The 21,310-nt window shown below is 38.2% G+C and overlaps 3 protein-coding genes across 10 annotated transcripts; all 3 read left to right on the forward strand.

Annotated features, from left to right (window-relative positions):
* Positions 1–5,777: 5,777 nt before the first annotated feature.
* LOC148422778 (uncharacterized) lies at positions 5,778–7,001 on the forward strand. The gene has a single exon (XM_088417577.1). It carries the CDS (start codon positions 5,778–5,780, stop codon positions 6,999–7,001), a length of 1,224 nt encoding a protein of 407 aa, XP_088273703.1.
* Positions 7,002–8,381: 1,380 nt separating this feature from the next.
* On the forward strand, positions 8,382–11,757 carry LOC148422779 (uncharacterized). Of its 5 annotated transcripts, none has more exons than XM_088418398.1 (3): positions 8,382–8,510; positions 9,731–9,784; positions 9,852–11,757. In XM_088418398.1, the coding sequence occupies exon 3, from the start codon at positions 9,855–9,857 to the stop codon at positions 11,097–11,099; it is 1,245 nt and encodes a 414-aa protein (XP_088274524.1). In that variant the 5' UTR covers positions 8,382–8,510; positions 9,731–9,784; positions 9,852–9,854; the 3' UTR covers positions 11,100–11,757. The 5 variants fall into 5 exon arrangements, with proteins under 5 accessions (XP_088274524.1, XP_088274527.1, XP_088274525.1 ...); XM_088418401.1 differs by having other exon boundaries at positions 9,855–11,757; XM_088418400.1 differs by lacking the exon at positions 8,382–8,510 and adding an exon at positions 8,661–8,681 and having other exon boundaries at positions 9,855–11,757.
* LOC148422780 (uncharacterized) lies at positions 8,471–14,235 on the forward strand. Of its 4 annotated transcripts, none has more exons than XM_088418393.1 (2): positions 8,471–8,510; positions 12,734–14,235. In XM_088418393.1, the coding sequence occupies exon 2, from the start codon at positions 12,734–12,736 to the stop codon at positions 13,991–13,993; it is 1,260 nt and encodes a 419-aa protein (XP_088274519.1). In that variant the 5' UTR covers positions 8,471–8,510; the 3' UTR covers positions 13,994–14,235. The 4 variants fall into 4 exon arrangements, with proteins under 4 accessions (XP_088274519.1, XP_088274520.1, XP_088274522.1 ...); XM_088418394.1 differs by having other exon boundaries at positions 8,474–8,510; positions 12,731–14,235; XM_088418396.1 differs by lacking the exon at positions 8,471–8,510 and adding an exon at positions 12,205–12,243.
* Positions 14,236–21,310: the final 7,075 nt, after the last annotated feature.

Below are 21,310 nucleotides of genomic sequence, written 5' to 3' on the forward strand. Positions count from 1 at the left end.
ATCATTCTAATAACTTCATATTAATTTCATTATAATGCAATAGTATTATAATTATAAATACCTAAATATTTTTTTTTTTTTAATTTTTTTTTTTCACACACACTGGTGTATTTTTTTGGGTAAACAAAATATAAAGCTGATTTGTCAACAAGTAGGCAAAAAAATCCAAAATGTGGATTTCAAAATGTGTTTTATTTGATTATTTTTTTTCTTATTCACAAAAATCATCTTTAGCCATTCATCCTCACAAGGTTCACTGGCTTGCCGGTGCCTATCCCAGCAGTCTTCGGGCAATAGGCGAAAAACACCCTGAACCGGTTGCCGGCCAATCGTAGGGCACATCGGGACAAACAAGCATTCACCCACCCAATCACACCTAAGGAAAATTTAGAGTGTCCAATACACCTGCCATGCATGTTTTGGGAAGGCTGAATCCAGCTGGAATTGAATTGCTCACTCTGAACTGTGAGGCGGACATGCCAACCACTTTTCCACCGAGCCGCCCACAATGAAATATGAACCAGGCAAATTTGCTACGTGGCCGACGATACACCGTATGGGATTACCACTGGAACAAAAGCCACATTTTTTTTCTTTCCACATTTTTTTCAAACTGTTATTATAAAAGTGTCACATTTCCCCATTTTGTTGCTTCAAGTGGCTTGAGTCTCCACAGAAGCGAAGGCGTCAAGTACGCAGGATTTCCAAAGGTTGTTAAGTCACCCATAAAACCCTTCAAGGAATCCGCGGAAAGCCTGGCTGTTGAGTTGAACCTGCTGCATGTTGTGTGCATTTTAGTCAAGCGTGATATTCCTTTTTGGCACGCCATCAGGGGAAAATATAACCAAAAGGTCAGGTGTTTGATGAAAAACAGCCTCCGCGCTCACGCAATTCGGCGGTGAATAACATTAATGGGTGTACTATATTGTGTATATGAATCCACATATTTTGAAGATGACGCTACAAATGTCCGCTCCAAATAAGAGAATGCGCCGAGGTTGCGGCTCAAACTTTTCCTCCACAAATTACACCACACCACCTGCAGTGATTTAACTGTTAGCGCTCCTTCCCTGTCTGGAACATCTGAAAGTCATTCCTTGGTAAGGAGTGTAAGCCGGGTGTCAAACATGTGGCCGGCGGGCCGGATTTAACCCGGCCCGCGAAAAGATTTTGTGAAGTGTTAAAAAAATATGACTGTGACTGGACCCATTAGTTCGCTGTCTATGATACCGCAATGCCCTTGCGAGTGTGAAATCATTCACTCAGTCATGATTCTGTCAGAACACTTTCTTTATTGAAAGAAAAAAAAAAAAGGTTAACAAGTGTGTTGTCCCAAGCGCCATTATTGTTATCATTTTCCCTGTCCGGCTCGCTTGAAGATAGCTAAGCTAAAGCGAATTTGACACTAATGGTGTAAATACAGAACAGGGGGTCCAAATGTTATATATAAAGACCTAATCAAAAACATGATGACGTAATCACAGGATGGAACATTACGCTGTCGCCATGTTCCTGGGAAAGAAGATTATAGTGATTGCATGGACTGATATTACATGGACTTCCAACAACATCCCCCACTATCAGAAACTGTTTGCTACCTTGCTGCCATAGTGTATATCTATAGGGATACACATCCCCGTCCCCTCTCCTCATGAGTAAGAGGCCATTGTCTTCTTTCTAGTTTGTTGCTTTTAAGCTTGTATTCATTTCTTTAGTATTTTGCTAAAATGTCTTGGTGCAAAAGTTTTGTCGGTGTAAGGTCTTAGTCAGATAAGAGAGAACAGCCCTGGGGCAACTCTGGAGTCTGGGGGTTGCTGGACCCCTGACCACCTCAATTTAAAGTAGCTCAGGCTCTGTGCTACAGCTAGCTTAGCATAAGCACGCTTTTCATCAATCAGTTGATTGAATGAAATATTTTTCATCATTAGTGACAAAGAAGCCACCATAATAGATGTGTTTATGGCGTTTATACCATTGTGGGAGAATATCAGAACTGGTGTGGTGAAGGGGGGCACGTTTCCACGACACAGAAGCTGCAGCAGATCTTAAGCAAGAAAAAACGTCTTTTTTTTTTTTTTTTTTTTTTTAGAAAGACACAACTCACCAGCAACATCACATAGCAGATGATTTGTTGGGGAAAAAAAAAGTGCGGGAAAGCAACTAAGGGAAAGTAAATGGAAAAAGGCAGGCGCTTTAACCTTGAATGGTTTATCAGAATTAGAGTACACACTCAGGACCCATTTCTCCTATTTCCGTGTGTCTATTTTTTTAAAGACTACTTTTTCTAAAGATGACGGTGCTTAAGTGTGAACGAGGACAAAAAAGGTACCAAAAAAGGTGCCAGAGTGACAATGGAAGCTGTCTGGAACATGGTGTTTTCCTCAAGATTTTTTTTTTTTAATCTGTGAGAAAAGATTAATTGAATTTGAAGAGGTGTTCCACTACAAAAGAAGAAATTTCTTTTTTCATTTGGATTTAAAATATATATATATATTTGGTATGAAGAGCCAGATACCTCAAATGGAGGTATAATCCCTTATAAATTAGTATTGAATTCATTAGTGGTTTCAGGAAAATATAAGTTCATAAAACAAATATTATGTTCAGTAGGTTATTCAATTTCATTTTTGTAAAATAGCAGCTTCTCCTCCATACTAGAATGGTTTGACCCAATTTATGGTTTGACCCAACTTGTCCTGTGCCACCTCTCGTTACCTGTCAAATTAATAATTTATTTTTGTGAAGACATCTCAACTACGATCCCAAAAGAGGACACTTTAAGTTGAATATTTTTCTGTGTACAAATAGTTATTTATAATTATTTCTTTTTCAGAACAGGTCAACAATTTATGTTGATATTTTAGGTGGAGAAATATTTATTAAAAATTAAATTAATTATTTATTTTCGTGACGAGATCTCTAATGTTATCCCAAAACAGGACATTTGAGCATTTAATTATAATTATTTCTTTTTGAGAAGAGCTTCGACACTTTATGTTAATCATTTTTTGTGGACAAATATTTATTTATAATTATTTCTTTTTCAGAACAGGTCGACACTTTAAGTTGATATTTTAGGAGGACAAATATTTATTAATAAATAAATTAATGATTTATTTTTGTGACAAGATCTCTACCAAAACAGGACGCTTTATGTTGAACATTTAATTATGATATTTCTTTTTGAGAAGAATTTCGACACTTTATGTTGATCATTTTTTGTGGACAAATATTTTTAAATAATGATTAAGTTAATGATTTATTTTTGTAAATCTCAAAAGAGGACATTTTATGTTGGATATTTTTCTGTGGACAAATACATATACAGTATATATATATATATATATATATATATATATATATATATATATATATATATATATAAATATATATATATATATATATATATATATATATATATATATATATATATATATATGTGTATATGTATATGTATATATATATATATATATATATATATATATATATATATATATATATATATATATATATATATATATATATATATATATATATATAAATTAATTTATTAATTAAATTAAAATTAAAAATTAAATTAAAATTAAATTAAATAAAAAAAATAAATAAATATATATATATCTATATATATATATATATATATATATATATATATATATATATATATATATATATATATATATATATATATATATATATATATACATATATATATATATATATATATATATATATATATATATATATATATACATATATATATATATATATATATATATAGACCTTTTCCTCCCCAATATAGATATATAATGAAATTAATTTAAAAAAAAAAAAAAAAATATATATATATATATATATATATATATATATATATATATATATATATATATATATATATATATATATATATATATATATATATATATTTTTTTTTTTTTTAATTTAATTTAATTTTAATTTAATTTTTATATATATATATATATAAATTAATTTATTAATTAAATTAAAATTAAAAATTAAATTAAAATTAAATTAAATAAAAAAAAAAAAAAAAATATATATATATATATATATATATATATATATATATATATATATATATATATATATATATATATATATATATATATATATATATATATATATATTTTTTTTTTTTTTTTAATTAATTTCATTATATATCTATATTGGGGAGGAAAAGGTCTGAGACTTTATATTGATTTTTTTTGTGGGAAAATATTAATTAGTAATTAAATTCTCAAATTCATTCATTCATTTTGAAAGTAGATTTCTTCTATGATCCAAAAGAGGACACTTTAGGTTGATTATTTTTTGTGGACAGATACAAATGAAGCTGAGACAAAATGGACACACAAGTGGACATAAATATATGGACTTTGTCTCCGATCTCACCCAAGCATTGAATAGAAACTGGGCAAAGGTGAATCAGAGCACACGCCTTTAAAAGAAAGCTTGCAACTATCAAGTTTCATTTTACTTTTCCTTTCTTCTCCATATTGCAGTCCCGCTTCACCTCGACATCATCTAAGAAAATCTACAAATAACTCTAACTTTGTTCATTGCTAAAGAATAACATCTTAGGGTAAGTGGAGACAATGACTTCCCATGTTTGTTATTTACGGTATTTATGTTAAAAAAGTCTGCTGATTTTTTTGTTTTTTTTTCCTCGTGAGTGCAGCTTTGTCTTTCTCAGGAATTGTGGGCACCTTACTCGTAACGTTTGGCCTTTCCCATTTCTTCTTTTTGTTACAGATGCACCGTTATTCGGAGTAAATTATTTCTTAAAATGGTCAAAAGAAAAACCTTATTTGCCTTGTAACCTTCAACCAGAATCTGTTTTGGAGAAGTTTTTCCACAAACGACCTGAAACTAAAGAGTATATAAATGATTGAATGTTTTTAGTTTTAGTTTCAAACATATGCATGCAAAATTATGAAATCTTACTTTTTGCACATAGGTGATTGAATTTCTTATGAAATATGAGTTTTTTAAACAACATTTCCAACCAGGAAGTGAAACGTCTTGTTGACTGAAGCCACGCCTCTCAACGTGACACTGCCACGCCCCATCCATGTTGCGACTGACATTAACATGAACTGGGTTACCTAACCCTAACCCTAACCCTAACCCATGTAGAACTTAATTTTGGTAGCAAGCGTGTTTTGTATATAATTGACAGTATAAATGTAGATAATCTATTTTTACTTTTGTAGTTGATAGGTGAATTTGTCGCCATTATTTATGCCACCAGATTATTAAAGCACACTCATGATAGACTCAGTGAAAGTTTTCACGCTAGGCTAACAATGCTCAATTTTAGCACAGGGAGACAAGTCGAATTTAAATGTGAATACGGAATTTGTTCATTTTTCTGCCGTGAAAATAATTTAAATAGTGGTTATAAACGTTACTAATTCCATATGGCTTATGAATCTTCTCAACTTCCTGAGGTCCTTTTGCTCAAGTTTTGTTTGCAAGTAGTTCCCAGATATTGGCCAATGAGAGATTGGGAACGTCTGATTTTTTCAAAGGTGGATACTTCAAAATTGCCAGCAACGCTCCTGAAGTTTAACAACAAGTCAGAATAGGGCTGCGGGGTCACTCTGGTTCCTGGACCGGGTCTGAGCGTGTACATCCAATGACTGACACCTAGTTGATAACTTCAAGGTATTGCTCTGCAATCTGTCACTTAACAAAAGTCATGAAAATTGAAGCAGCTCCATCATGTTTGATCTTCTGTGATTTGACTCTAGAAGATGGACGAGATGAGATCTGCTGAGAGCAGCGCCGTGTCTCCTTTCGCTTATGTTCTTCCCCCTCTGAGACAAGATGAGACTTTCCATGTCTTCATCAGCTACAGCAGCACCGACTACGCTTGGACGCACTCCCTCATCGAGCGACTTGAAGCCCACGGCCTGCTTGTTTGTTACCACGAACGCGACTTCACGGCCGGGCGCACGGTGCTGGAGAACATGTCCGAGTGCATCCAGGGGAGCCAGAAAGTCCTGCTGGTCCTCAGCTCGGAGTTCGTGAGGAGCCGTTGGTGTCTCCTGGAGGCCAACATGTCTCTGTTCAAAGACTGCCTGGAGAGGAAGCCCATCGTCCCCGTGCTTCTGGAGCCGGGGGTCTGCGTCCCGCTCCACCTGTGCCACCTCACCTACCTGGAGGCCCGTGATCCAGAATTTATGCCCAAGCTGCTGAAGGTGCTCTTCACCCCCAACCGGCAGCTCCAAGGCTCCACCGTGGTTCCCTACCAGCCTCCGTCCATCTACAACGGCAAGGCCCTGCAACCTTTGACTGCCGTTAACGTGGAAAGTCTTTACAAGTGGGACGCGGGACGCTTCAGTGACATGGAGGTCCCGGATCAACTGCGCCTGATCATCGAGGACCAGGAGAAGTACAAGGCGGCCATTGCCATCATCAACAGCGTGTCTCAGCAGAAAGTTTACCCAAAATGGTTACAAGCATTGTTAATATGTGTTGGATTTTTATTTTATGTAATGTTGTTAAGCATGACCATATATACTGGCGTTACATTGGATGGCCACGACGATTATTTTGTCATGGTGTTGCTCTTTAGTGAGTGCTGTGTTTTATTTGCTGTGTTTGTTCAGGCGGCGCTCACGAAAAAAGATTCGGTAGCTTACACAGTCAAGGAAATGCAGAAGGCAGCAGGTCAGGCAAATATCATCCTTTGCCATGAAAAAATCCTACTGGGCTGTCAGTCCAGTTCGAAAATCCACACGGTCTACGTTTCTCTCAGCGGATGTCGGCGGGGGTTTGCGGAGACTTTCTCGGAGGAGGACTCGGCCGAGAAAATGTTTGAAAAAGCCTTGTTGTATTTCTCCTCGGGTTATGCCTGCTGCCTGGCTAAAAAATGCTTCCCCTTCCCCACGCCCGCGTCCCCCGCTCACCTGGAGGGAGGCGTGTGCTTCTGTCAGTACGTTTCCGTGCAGCTGAGTCAGGGGGAGTGGATTTGAGCGGATGTACTTAAAAACTCGGCAGTAGCAGTAGGTGCACTTGGATGACGCAGTTTGGCGGTTCACAAGCTTTTTTTTTTTATCGTGGACGCCACGGGAATTTTTTTTCAGACGAAGAAAGTGCAAAGTTTCTTGGAGGAAAATAAAAGACGTTGAAATGGGGGGGAAATTTTGGGGAATGACTTTTGCAGTGGTGTCTCTAGGGCACAGGGGTCAAACTCAAGGCCCGGGGGCCAGATCCGGCCCGCCACATTATTATGTGGCCCCGCGAAATGCTAATCTTGATTATAAATTTCTCACTAAAATGCTACATTTGCAATGTATCTCCAACTTTTACACGTTTTTTTGTTGTTGCAAATATCAGTTTGAACAGTTTTTAGCGACCTCTCATATCAAAACGTGTAAAATTTATTTGACAGTCACAATGGCCCTCTGACAGAAACTATAATGACAACGTGGCCCAAATGAGTTTGACACCCGTGCTCTCGTGCTTCTAGTTGAATTTTCTCCCGAAACTCAAGTACATAGATCATACAACATCATTTGTTTTATCTGTGGCTCAACATCTGAAAAGTTACAATACTGATGACAATGTGTAGTCATGTAAAACTTAACAAAATAAAGCCGTGCGTGTTTTGCTAAGGAATCACTATAAGACAATTTAGCAATAGGTTGCTTCATGTTCCAATAAATTTGCTCGTATTTTGAAAAGAAAAACGTACTGTAAGCATTAGAATTGGTTATACCTGTAGAAACCTCACATAAAAACTTATATACTTCGTTTAGTGCCTTAACGTATCCCCAGGAGTCCTCGTACCCCCATTTGAGAACTGAGAACTTTGAGAACTGAGTTGCTTTCAGCATTTCAAAGATGTTTTTTTTTTAATTAGTACTGTAGTCAAGATCACACCAACTGATATATGGAACGTACCTTCTTCACTGAGGATGTCTCCAGAATGTTCTAGTGAAATGTGTCCTCTTAGCAAGGACTGAGGACCCAATAGTCTGACCACAGATAATTAAAGAAAAGTAGGGGAAAAAAATCCAGTATTTCATCCTAAAATACACAATACAATGAAACAAATCTCAATCTAAATGAATTTATTGTTTCCCTGGCCCGTCCAAGATAAAGATAAAACAATATACAAACGCCTGTGGCTACGAGATAAAAAAAAACAACATTAGGAAGTTACAGGACATTGAGAAACTCCAGACAGAGTGGCCCGAGTCCAGGTTTAAACCCAGAATCTTTGGAATGCGAGGCCAACATACCAAACACTGCCCCACTGTGTTGCCACTGCTTGAAATTTTATCATCTGTCTTGTTATTTCTGTGTGAAATTAACCCATGAAAGTTCACATGAGATGGGGTGCTTCAACAAAGTGTGCGCTGTCTCTTTAAGTCGAAAAAAATAGTAAATTTGAAACAAAAAAAAGAAGTAGATCAGTTTTCTTCTTCCTGTGTTTGCTTTCACTTTTGCTCCTGCTCCGGTTTCTCTGCCATGAACAGGTAGGAATGTACGCCGTTATCTTGTATGTGGTTTCATTTTAGTTTTTTTTTTTTCGAGGAAAAGTTTTTAAAAAGATATATATAGCTTTTGTTCTTTTGTAGCGTTCGATGCTTAGCAGCACTGGTATGTTTGCGGTCATGCTCCCTGATGTGCAAATAACAAGTATTGACGTGAGTGTTTCTATTTTGTGGATTGGAACTGGGCCATCCAGCCATCTATTTTCTTCAGTGCTTGACTTCCTTAAGGACACATGTGATCTGGGCCTTATCTCTGCAACACTTGGGGCGAGTGACTGGGTACAAACAAACAGGAATGGTTGCCAGCTAATCATAAGAGTTCATACTCAAATTCAATCTTAGTATTTAAGTAATAAAATACACAAACATTTTGCACCCTGCTGCCCACCATATTGTGCATCCAACCAGGATCAAACTTGAAAAGAGCTTGACAATAAGCAGCGCCTTAATATAAAGTTTAATCCTTGGAAAAAAAAGGCTTCAAAATATTCTCAGTTGAGGTTTATTGCCAAACTCAATGTACAACAAGGAGATTTACACATTGAGTTTGAAACAAGCACACAATGTAGCATGTAGCTTGCTAGCACTATGCTTATGCTAACACAAACAGGAAAACACAATCTGTGTACACTCCTATGCGCTGATATTTTGACATAAATGGACACTCAATATACCGGCACACAATTAAAAACAAGTACACAACTTTCACAGCTTTCAAGCTTCCACAAAATAGCAAAACAGCAATATGCTAGGTAAGCTAGCATTAGCACTAGAGCCAAGCTAACGTTAGCCACAGTTGCTGACGTTGCCAACATAATATTTATATTGAGTGTCTTATTTTTCCAGAAAGTGAAATCACACAAAATAATAATAAATCAATAAAAATGTTCAATAAAAGTTAAAAACAAAAATGTGGCTAATCTGACATAATTTATGAATCCTCTCAACTTCCTGAGGCATTTTTCCTCTTCTTTTGTCAGCTAGTCTTAGCCTGGCATTAGCAAATAAGGGATGAGTAATGTTATCGATATTTTTTTTTTAATTTCCAGTTTTTGACTCAAATAAAATTGTCAGCAAGATGCTAAAGCTCAAGCTAACAGGTCACAACAAGGCTGCAGGGTCACGCCCGGTGACTAGAGTGGGTCTGAGAGTGTACAACCAAAGATTGACACCTCATTGGTCACCTCTTGTGTCTCTGATAGATGAAACAGCTTGTAATTTGAAAAAGCTCCAATTGGGGACCCTCAAAAGTCCAGGTACCACTGTAAGAACTTTCTCAACACCATGTTACCTTGTGCTTGATATTCTCTAATCTGCCTCTAGAAGATGGATGAGATGAGATTTGGTGCATCTTCTTCCTCTGATGTTCCTCCCCTTCTGAAGAAAGGTGAGACTTTCCATGTCTTCATCAGCTACAGCAGCACCGACTACGCTTGGACGCACTCCCTCATCGAGCAAATTGAAGCCCACGGCCTGCTTGTTTGTTACCACGAACGAGACTTCACCGCCGGGCGCACGGTGCTGGAGAACATGTCCGAGTGCATCCAGGGGAGCCAGAAAGTCTTGCTGGTCCTCAGCTCGGAGTTCGTGAGGAGCCGTTGGTGTCTCCTGGAGGCCAACATGTCTCTGTTCAGAGACTGCCTGGAGAGGAAGCCCATCGTCCCCGTGCTTCTGGAGCCGGGGGTCTGCGTCCCGCTCCACCTGTGCCACCTCACATATTTGGAAGCCCAAGAGCCAGAGTTTATGCCCAAGCTGCTGAAGGTGCTCTTCACCCCCAACCGGCAGCTCCAAGGCTCCACGGTGGTTCCCTACCAGCCTCCGTCCATCTACAACGGCAAGGCCCTGCAACCTCTGACTGCCGTTAACGTGGAAAGTCTTCACAAGTGGGATGCAGGGCAGTTTAGTGACATGGCGATACCGGACCAACTGCGTCTGATCATCGAGGACCATGAAAAGTATATGGCGGCCATTGCCATTATCAACAGTGTGTCTCCTAACAAGGTGTGGCCAAGGCCACTCTGGGCCAGGGTTATGCTCTACATTACTGGTGTGATATACTTTCTGATACTAATTGTATATGTTATTGTCCTGTGCTTGAGCTTGTTTGCGATTTTGCCCCATAACTCCACATATCAGCCTTATGGAATATGGGTCTCAATCATCATTTCTTTCTGCTCCGTTCCACTGGGTTTGCTCATCTACCTTTGTCTGTGGAAGAACGATGACGTGAAAAAAGTTGTGAGGGAGATGCAAAAAGCTGCCGGGCAAGCCAACGTAATCCTCAGTGAGGAGAAGCTCCTAATGGGTTGTCTCTCCAATTCGGTCATTTATCTGGTGTATGTTTCTCTAGATGGTTGCAAAGAGGAGTTTGCGGCAACATTCCAACATCCGGCCAGCGCGGAGGACCTCTTTAAATTAGCTTTGGTCTGGTTCTCATCGGGATACACCTGCTGCCTCGCGAAAGGTCACTTCCCTTTTTCTCAGCCGTACCCTGGCCCGGGTCACCTGGAGGGAGGGGTGTGCTTTTGCCAGTACGTTTCCCAGCAACTGCGTGAAGGGGAATGGAAATGAAAGTACTGAACAAACTGAGATCTTATGAGCATCTCTGACATGCTATGCATCTTAGTGTCTGTCGGTTGAATAAAAGCGCATGTGGCTAAAGCTAAACTGTGACTTTCTGGACCTGGTTTTCCCGTCTCTGCTTGAATCACATCCACGCTCTTGACCAGTAAAGTTATGCTTGTGTTTTCCTTTTTTTCAGTCGGTTTGGTTTGGTTTGATAAAATTTTCACCAAAGACAGTATTGTTACATAAACAAATTGAATATTTGCCATTTTCTGATTAAAATGATACCTCATCATACTACTACATACTCTTTTGGGTTCGCGTCTGATAATTGATTCGGCTTTGAAGACCTACCACTTCTTTCTCTTGAAAAACTGATCGATTTTGGTGTTGGTGTTGGTGTTGGTTTTGATGTTGCTGCATGACTGCCCGTCAGTTAGTTTGCTTTTTTGAAGTTGGCAGAAAATCAGGCATTGTATTAAGCACAGGGTTCAAACTGAAGGTCCAGGGGCCAGATCCGGGCCGCCAAATCATTTTATTTGCCCAACCAATGCAAATCATGTACTATATGGACTTCATGTTTCTTGCAAAATCTGTCGCGAATTTGTAAATTGTTCAACATTGAATTGTTACACGATTTTTGTCACAGAGTTTCTTTGTAAAATAAAATGAACAAAAGTTGAATAAACTGACTGTGTCGACTTGTCCATAGGTGTTAACAAGCGTGTGAACGCTTGCTGGTTTACATGTGAACTTCAATTGATTGGCTGGCGACCAATCCAGGGTGTACCCGTTTCCATGTTATAAATCAGCTGATTTAGTAGGTTCCAGCTCAGAACTTGCCAACTCCAAGCAAAAAATCCTGAAGCCAGATTCATACCCAGAACCTTTTGAATGTAAACAACACTTCTCAGGGTTGCCATTATCAAAAATAATTCACTTTGCTGTAATAATAATCCATGAAAATGAGTATCAGAAAAAGGCCTCAAAGCAGAAGTCTGCACTGTTTCTTTAACAGTAAAAAAAAAAAAAAAAAAAGGAAACGTGTAGAAGCAGAGAGGCAGATGTTTCCCGGTTTCTAATTTTACTTTCATTTCTTGCTCATCTGCATTGTGTGGTTAATGTGTGCGGTTTCGTCGGCCATGAACAGGTAGGAAAATACACTGTCGTCCCGCATATGAATATATTAGAAGAAGGGAAGTCCGGATCGCATTTTTTTTTAAACTTAACTCCGAGTCACCCGATTTTGAGGATCTGCCAACACCGATTCCTGAGTTATGACCTCTGAGGTTTATTAAGGACAGAAAAAAGCGTATCAAAAATGTTTTGATTTGTTAAATTGCTCCTTTTAAAAGCAGTCTTTTAAACCAAGTATCGGTGTACTATCGATAATATCGGTGTACTTTTCCAAGCCTTAAAAATGGGGAAAAGAAACTGCAAAACAATAAAAGTTACATTTTCCAACCCTTATTTTGAACAAGATTACATCATGAAGAAGTTTAGTCATCTCCCTGGTACTTTCCATATGTCTCAACATTTCTAGTTGGAAAGTTTCTGATTTCTTCACCAACAACGTAAAAACATTCCGTCTCCTTATTTTGTTTTATTGTGCTTGATACTCTGTGATCTGTCTCCAGAAGATGGATGAGATGAGATCTGGGATTGTCAGTGCCGCGACACTTCCTGCCAACGTTCCTCCACCTCTGAGGAACGGTGAGATGTTCCATGTCTTCATCAGCTACAGCAGCACCGACTACGCTTGGACGCACTCCCTCATCGAGCGACTTGAAGCCCACGGCCTGCTTGTTTGTTACCACGAACGCGACTTCACGGCGGGGCGCACGGTGCTGGAGAACATGTCCGAGTGCATCCAGGGGAGCCAGAAAGTCCTGCTGGTCCTCAGCTCGGAGTTCGTGAGGAGCCGTTGGTGTCTCCTGGAGGCCAACATGTCTCTGTTCAGAGACTGCCTGGAGAGGAAGCCCATCGTCCCCGTGCTTCTGGAGCCGGGGGTCTGCGTCCCGCTCCACCTGTGCCACCTCACATATTTGGAAGCCCACGAGCCAGAGTTTATGCCCAAGCTGCTGAAGGTGCTCTTCACCCCCAACCGGCAGCTCCATGGCTCCACCGTGGTTCCCTACCAGCCTCCGTCCATCTACAACGGCAAGGCCCTGCAACCTTTGACTGCCGTTAACGTGGAAAGTCTTCAAAAGTGGGACGCAGGGCAGTTTAGTGACATGGAGGTCCCGGATCAACTTCGCCTGATCATTGAGGACCAGGAGAAGTTCAGGGCGGCCATTGCCATCATCAACAACGTGTCTGCTAACAAGGTGTGGCTCCGGCCACTCTGGATCAGGGTTCTGCTCTACATTATTGGTGTGATATTCTTTCTGCTATTAATAATAATGCTCTTGCACGCGTCATTGACCCTATCGTCTCATGTTTTTCCTCGTACCATCACCTACAATCCTTACGGAGAGTGGACCTCGATCGCTCTTTGTTTCCTCGCAGTTCCAATCGGCCTGCTCATTCAGCTTTGTTGTTGGAAGAACATTGACGAGAAGCACGTTGTGAGGGAGATGCAAAAAGCTGCCGGTCAAGCCAACGTAATCCTCAGTGAGGAGAAGCTCTTAATGGGTTGTCTCTCAAATTCGGTCATCTATCTGGCGTATGTTTCTCTGGACGGTTGCAAAGAGGTGTTTGCCGAGACGTTCGAGCATCCGGCCAGCGCGGAGGATCTCTTTAAATTCGCTCTGGTCTGGTTCTCATCAGGGTATGCCTGCTGCCTTGCAAAAAGGCACTACCCCTTTTCTCAGCCGCCCCTCGCCCCGGGTCACTTGGAGAGAGGGGTGTGTTTTTGCCAGTACGTTTCCCAGCAATTGAGCCGAGGGGAGTGGAAATGAAAGTACCGCGCAAACCGAGACGTTGTTTACACCAGAGGCCGGCCATTTTTTTTTTTTTATCCTACCCAGACTCTTGACTCGTAAAACTGCACTTATGCCCGACTTTTTATGTATTAAAGGGACTATTGGACTTTTTTTCTAGAAGCAAAAAGCAATACTCCATTTTTACTGAAGACACTGTCATGACGCAAATTCATATCTACAGAATGTAGTTGTTTTCTGATTAAAATCTTTCAACATACTGTATGGGACTATACTCTATAGCAGTGCTTCTCAACCTTGTTTTCAGAGATGAAATATTTCTTCACAAAGTATCCCATAAGCAACAGTAAACACAGATGAAAAAAATAATAATAAAGCAAAGTTCTGCGCCACACATGTCTGATTTAGTAAACTATATTTCTTGTTGTATTACTAGGCGTATTTTACTCAGCAGTCCCAGAGGAATCTGTAAAATCATCTTTTTTTTTTTAAAGTATTATTATTTCTGTTTCATCTCGCCGTATGAAGAATAGATCTTTTTTTCTTTTGAACCATTTAAATCCATCAAGGTTGCTACGAGCGTCATTGTAGCTAGCACAAAGCTAATTTGGCTAACAGGCCCGGCACCCAGTGGCGCCCCATTGCTGGGACGAAAGTTCAAATCCATACACCTTGTAATTTGATAAGTATCTAAATTGTAATTGTATTTCAAATATAAACAGTCCTTGTTTGCTTTCACTGCGTACGACCAATTTAGCTATAGCTAGCCGCTTATGCAATATCTAGGCCAGACATCTGGGCTGAAGATTGAGCGATAAGAAAACATCTCATCAAAATATGGTCAATATGAGCCCGTTGCCACACCGTGGATCAGAGGACCAATATTTGCCCTCCTTTATGACATTTCGAGAAGGTCTTCAGGATATGAGGAGGCCTCTGTTGAGAAGCGCGAACAAATAGTGTCGACGGACCCTGATGAGAACACGGGTTTATCACAGCACGCTTTTTCGACGACTCAGTGGTTACGCCGTCTGCGCGATAGCCGTGTCGTGTTTGATGAGCAGTAAAAATGCGTCCGCAATTAAAATCAAATTAAGACCGTGACATAAGGCAGAAGTGGCAAGGGGTGGGGCAGTTAATGAGAATCGTCTTATCTCGTCATGTCGTTGTGCATCTGTGTCTACAGACGTAAACGTGTAATGGTTTACTGACCTATTTTATTCTAATATAGTGGCATGTAACACTCATAAATCAGAGCAACTATGTTTATGGGTTGGGAGCGCAGCATGTTGCCGGATTCCGAGGTTTTTTGGAATGAGAGAGGGATGTTAAAGGAGTCGATTCATGGAATTAGTATGGCTTGGATGGGAAATGTCAATGGATGAAACTTGATTTTCTGTCAAAAATTGTGACTTGAGAGCTGTGTATATTTCTGTTATTTTTGACACGTTACATTGTTTTACTATATATAATATACCAAGTATTTAAATGTTATGTAGGTAGGACCTGACAAGTTCTACTGAAACGCTATATTCGTTATTAATGCTTAATGCATTTATTTTATTTTTTTTTCATTTCCCTTTGTATTGGGTTTATATGTTCAATAAATCAAATCAAATCAAAATGAATAGCGGATACGCTCTAACTCCAGAAGTAAATCGAATGTATGCTAAGCGGCGTTAGCAATGTGAACTTATTCCTTCGACTGACCAAAAAAAATCACTTAGCGATTACAACAACATGGACACACATGACGTCACCATGCAATCGTTCTAACATCGCACACACGAGCATCTGCAGTTAACTTTTAACCCCATCATTTTTTTGCACGTCACGCGATGCCATGCGATCTACCAATACTACCTATGTGATCGACTGATTTAAAAATTAATAGCTATAATAATAGCTAACTCTGTTAGCGGTATCAATAAAAGAGACTGTAGTAAAGAACACAATCTGAGTCGGTACAGTTGATTTTCTGTGCAGAAAAGGGCGCAATTTAACCCCTTCTCTCCTCTTCTGCCTTTTTATTAGTTTCTCAAGCCTAGTGTGGAGTTTCAAAACAACAAACAGGAATTTTTAAGCCTTTTTTAAGCTTGTTTGCACAACATCCCTCAACCAACTGGGCACATTCCACTCTCTATACAGAAGTAGTCCTTTGGTTTTACCAGTACAAGCAGTCTTTCATACCATTATTAACATTCCATTCATCTTTTTAACACGTCCTGAGGAAATATATGACAGCAGGAGTTTCACACTTGTGCAGTGATTTGACCATTTTCTTCCGCGTAACTCTCACAGTATTTTAGCCAAGGGGTGGCACACTCCTGGTAGTGTGATAATTAAGTCATCGCGCCATGTTGAAATTTGACACGTTGTCATCATCTGGGTGAAACTTCAGCTCCCTAGTGTCTTTTTTCAGTGTTTTTTTTTTTTAACAAATTAAAAAAGGGATATAAATCATCTTTTAACAACTGTTTCTTTTTACAGCGTTTAAACAGGTTACAGATTAGTCTAAAACAGAAAAAAAAACAACCAAATGTATCGAAATGCCTGGAAAAAAAGATGCCATTCCTTTTTATTATTGCGATTACATTTGACATGGCAAAATCAAAAGCATTTTTCCTTTGTTGTACATTTCCAAAAATTTTCTTTCACATCATCGTCACACAAGTAATAACGAAGGTAACGTCAATCCTGTTTCTAACATTTTGATAACCTTATTGAAAGTTCCGCACGAGTGTATTTTTTGGAAGGCGCGCCTCGTTCTCCACGTTGCGTGTATTTTGCCAGGTGCTCCGCATTGAGAATGTCAGAACAAACATGATAAGTGACCACCGGAGGAAACCCGGCTCAACCCAAAATAGGAGCTACTTGATTGGGCTTTTGTTAGGCGGTGCCGCCTGACGCGGCATGATATGCCAGAGGACAGATTAGCGCCCACGTGGAATTGCTTGATAATTGCCTTTGGCACGCTCGCATGCAGTTTGGACATCATGGACTTGATTTGAATACACTCACACTGGTTTCATTTCCAGTTAATGGCGGCCCTGCCCCCGTGGGATTGATAATTATGAATAACTGTGATAATTATGATTAAGATGGCATTTTGTTCTCGCATGGTGAGTGGAGCATGTAGGTTGGCCACAGCGTGCTGGTTATTTGTCATCTGTATGCAAGAGCAAGAACTGGATTCCATCCATTCTGATTTTTAAAGTGTTGTTCAATACGAGGTCACTTCGGGGTAAATTTTACATTTTAGGTATGTCTTGTTCTATAAGTGTGGTATGTTATGGAGGGATAATATATGGTGAAGGGATGGATTTGATGGATTGCTAATGAATGTGTAAATATTTTACTGTAATTAAATGGAGAACAGGAGACAGGGTCGTGGTGGATATGTGGAATGCTTGTAGCGTATGGATGTATAGATTTTGAATTATGTGTGGAGGATGGATGGAAGGATGGATGGAATAATGGATGGATAATGGATAGATGATTGAATCATGAACGGATAAAAGAATGGAATAATGGATGATGGATGGATGGATGGATGGATGGATGGATGGATGGATGGATGGATGAATAATGGATGGATGGCTGGCTGGATAATGGATGGACAGATGGATGGATGAATAATGGATGGATGGTTGGATGATGGAGGACTTATTTAATTGATGGATGGATGGGTGGATGGAAGGATGATGAAGGACTTATTTAATTGATGGATAGATGGATGGATGGAACAATCTGATGGACGGATGATGATGGATGGCTGGATAATGGATGGACAGATGGATGGATGGAATAATGGATGGAATAATGGATAGATGATTGAATCATGAACGGAATAAAGGATGGATGGAAGATGGATGGAATAATGAATGGCTGGATGGATAGATAGATGGATGATGGAGGAATTTATTTAATTGATGGATAATGGATGGATGGATGATGGATGGATGATGGATGGATGATGGATGGATGGATGGATGGATGGATGGATGATAGAACAATCTGATGGATGGATGGATGGATGGATGGATGGATGGATGGATGGATGAATGGATGGATGGATGGATGGATCAATCTGATGGACGGATGATGGATGGATGACTGGATAATGGATGGACAGATGGATGGATGGAATAATGGATGGATGGATGAATGGATGGATGCATGATGGATGGCCATATGGATGGATGAAATAATGGATGGATGGATGGATGGATGGATGGATGGATGGATGGATGGATGGATGGATGGATGGATGGATTGAATAATGGAAGATGGATGGATGATGGATGGATGTTTCATGAATGATAGATGAAGGACTGAATGTATGAATGACGGACTGATTGAATAATGGATGGATGGATATAATAATGCATGGATGATGAATGGATGAATAGAATGAATAATGCATGCATGAATGGATGTATGGATGAATAGATTTAATATGGAATGAATGAAGGGATGGATGGTAGATGAATGTATGGATGATGGATAGATGAATGGATGATGAGTGAAAGGATAAAGGATGTGTGTATAATTGAGAAATGAATAAATGTATAAATAATGCATAATTGTGAGAGACGTCACAATGGAATAGAATGTAATTAAATCCCTTTTTACTTCAATCCATAGCAGTCAACATCTGTGTTCTAAATTCATCCTCACGTGTCCACAGTCGGGCTCTCACCAGGGAGAATAACCTGCATTCAGCACAAGACCAAAGTGGACTTGGAGTGTTAGAGTACCTAGCAACGCTAAGTATTTCTAGAGCACAAGATATGACATAGTCGAAGCAGACGCTGGTGTGGTACTTCTTTCTCGCTTTTTCTTTGATCCCGGTCAAGAGTGTTAAAATGAGCTCTTACAATCCATTTGGGGAATACAGTACGTGAAAATGAAAGCTTTTCTGCTCAAAGCCCTTTGTTTACATTGGAGACCTTTCTCTGGACTCAAGATGATGTACGAATGTTCTACAAAGAGACAAATGTATATAAAAATCATGAGAATATTATATGGAGCAGTCTGGACTTATACCTCTTGAGTAACTTTATTATAATACTTTTTTAAAAACTTATATATATATATATATATATATATATATATATATATATATATATATATATATATATAATACTAATGACATTATTAACAAGTGTGCACACATTTTGCAAACTGCATTTTTTTCCTTATTTTGGAAATGCCTTTAAAGAAGAGATAATTTGTTATTTATGATTTTTTTTTTTTCCTTCAAGCACTCAAATTGTCCAAATAATTTTTGGTTTCCTGACATAATTTGACCGAAGCACAACGGAATGCTGCAAAAATCGCAGTAAAATGAATATCATAAATCCTATTTGGACAATGATGATTTTTGTACACAAAATCTCGCACATCCAGCCGCAACCACATAGAAATGTCAAAATCGTCACACTTTGAAATTTTACATATTTCAATCATTTTCTGCAAATTTCTGCATCCTAGTGTTTTTTTGCCATTGATTCTTTGATGATACCGCAAAAAAAATTAAAGGAATTTCCATAATATGTACCATAAAACCACAAACTAGTGTTCCATTATATATATATATATATATATATATATATATATATATATATATATATATATATATATATATATATATATATATATATATATATATATATGTATATATATATATATATATAAATGGCATTGGTGCGTGTTTTGTAGAAAGTCTGCAAGAATTTCTTGCGTCTTATATTGCTCAGCGTTTACAAGCCCTGACTCCGATTCCAAGCGAGAAGCATTTTAAAAGTAAAGTAGTAGTCTTCAAATTGCAGTGGCCTCGGGTCCTGATGACAAGCTGCAAACGGGCCGCGGAATTACTATTAGGCTGCCAACCTCACATCTTACCTGGAAAATCACGCCTCGTCTTCAAACTTGTAATTTTCTTCTTCTGGAAGAACCAATTGTGCATGGTCAGAAAAAAGTTGGAGGCTGGATGACTTGGTAAAACCGCGTGCGAGCCTTGAGGATAAAAACACAGCTCTCGCGGTTTTAATACTTTGAATCAAAAACATGGTTAAATTACGATTACAACAATATGCTATATATTACATGTATTAATAGAGTGTGTTGCTTTGATTTTAAACAACCACTATGCACTACATTGGATATTTGAATACAATCGGTGAAGCAAGACATGTAGACTGTTATAATGCAAATTTAGTAAATTAATGAATGACTGTTAAAAATATCAAAACTAGACTATTCTTCTTTCATTTCAAATGCTGCACAGAAAATTACATTTTACTTTGAAACGTTCTCATTCTTCATTTGAATAATGAAGTACTGAGTAATTTATCAATTAACTACTAACGTATTTAATTACTTTAGTATTGATTATTTAATTACTTTAGTACTTTAGCAGTAATTTAGTACTTTAGTACTTAATTCAAGATTAAATTAGGAATTACTATAGTACTTAAGTATGAAAGTCATCCATTACTGATAGTACTAAAATGATACATTTAGGTACTTGAGTACTAAAATAATCAATTACCCTAATTAAATAGTAACAAAGTACTTGATTACTTTACATACTAACATAATGATTACATTAGGCAATAAACTACGTTAGGCAATAAACTTATAAATGCATAAAGTAATAGATTATGTTATTACTTAAATACACAAAGTAATTGTTACTTGAGTACTTAATTAAATTGAGTACATTTGTTTAGCCACCCACTTGAAATTCAAAAAGATATAAATACTTGATATTGATACTTTGGACTTAAAAAAATAAATAAAATAAAACGGAAAAATGTCTCAATGGGATTTAAAAAGTAATTACTTACTTTGAGTAATTACTTACATCAATGCTAAGATGAATCAAGAGTTTAAAAGACTATCATTATGATTAAAAAAAAAACTTAAAATATATTGTTTAGTTGATTTAAAAACAGCTTCTGGATTTGTTTTATATCATCGCCCATTCTTTTAAAAAAAACTTTTGTCCCCCATATAAATTGCTTCAAAATACATAACTAAAATGCAGAGGTAAAAATGGAATAATTTACATGCCGATTATTTTTTTTTTGTGCCCCACAAATGGAAACTCGCGATTTATGTGTGATTTATGAGAAAAAGGAAGGCTTGTAGGAGTGCCTTAAAATAAATTACATAAAATAAAATCTATAGTAACGATGTACTGTACAGTATGTGAACATCTCACAATCCAGCTGTGGCGGGAATTAGCAGGAAATGACATCACTTATCCATCAGGATGTTCCTAATATCGTTTCTTCCTCATCCTCACGGTTCGAGCCAATAACATCC

The sequence above is a fragment of the Hippichthys cyanospilos genome, chromosome 6 (genome assembly GCF_059441005.1).
Source record: "Hippichthys cyanospilos isolate Australia breed blue-spotted pipefish chromosome 6, RoL_Hcya_1.0, whole genome shotgun sequence".
NCBI lineage: Eukaryota > Metazoa > Chordata > Actinopteri > Syngnathiformes > Syngnathidae > Hippichthys > Hippichthys cyanospilos.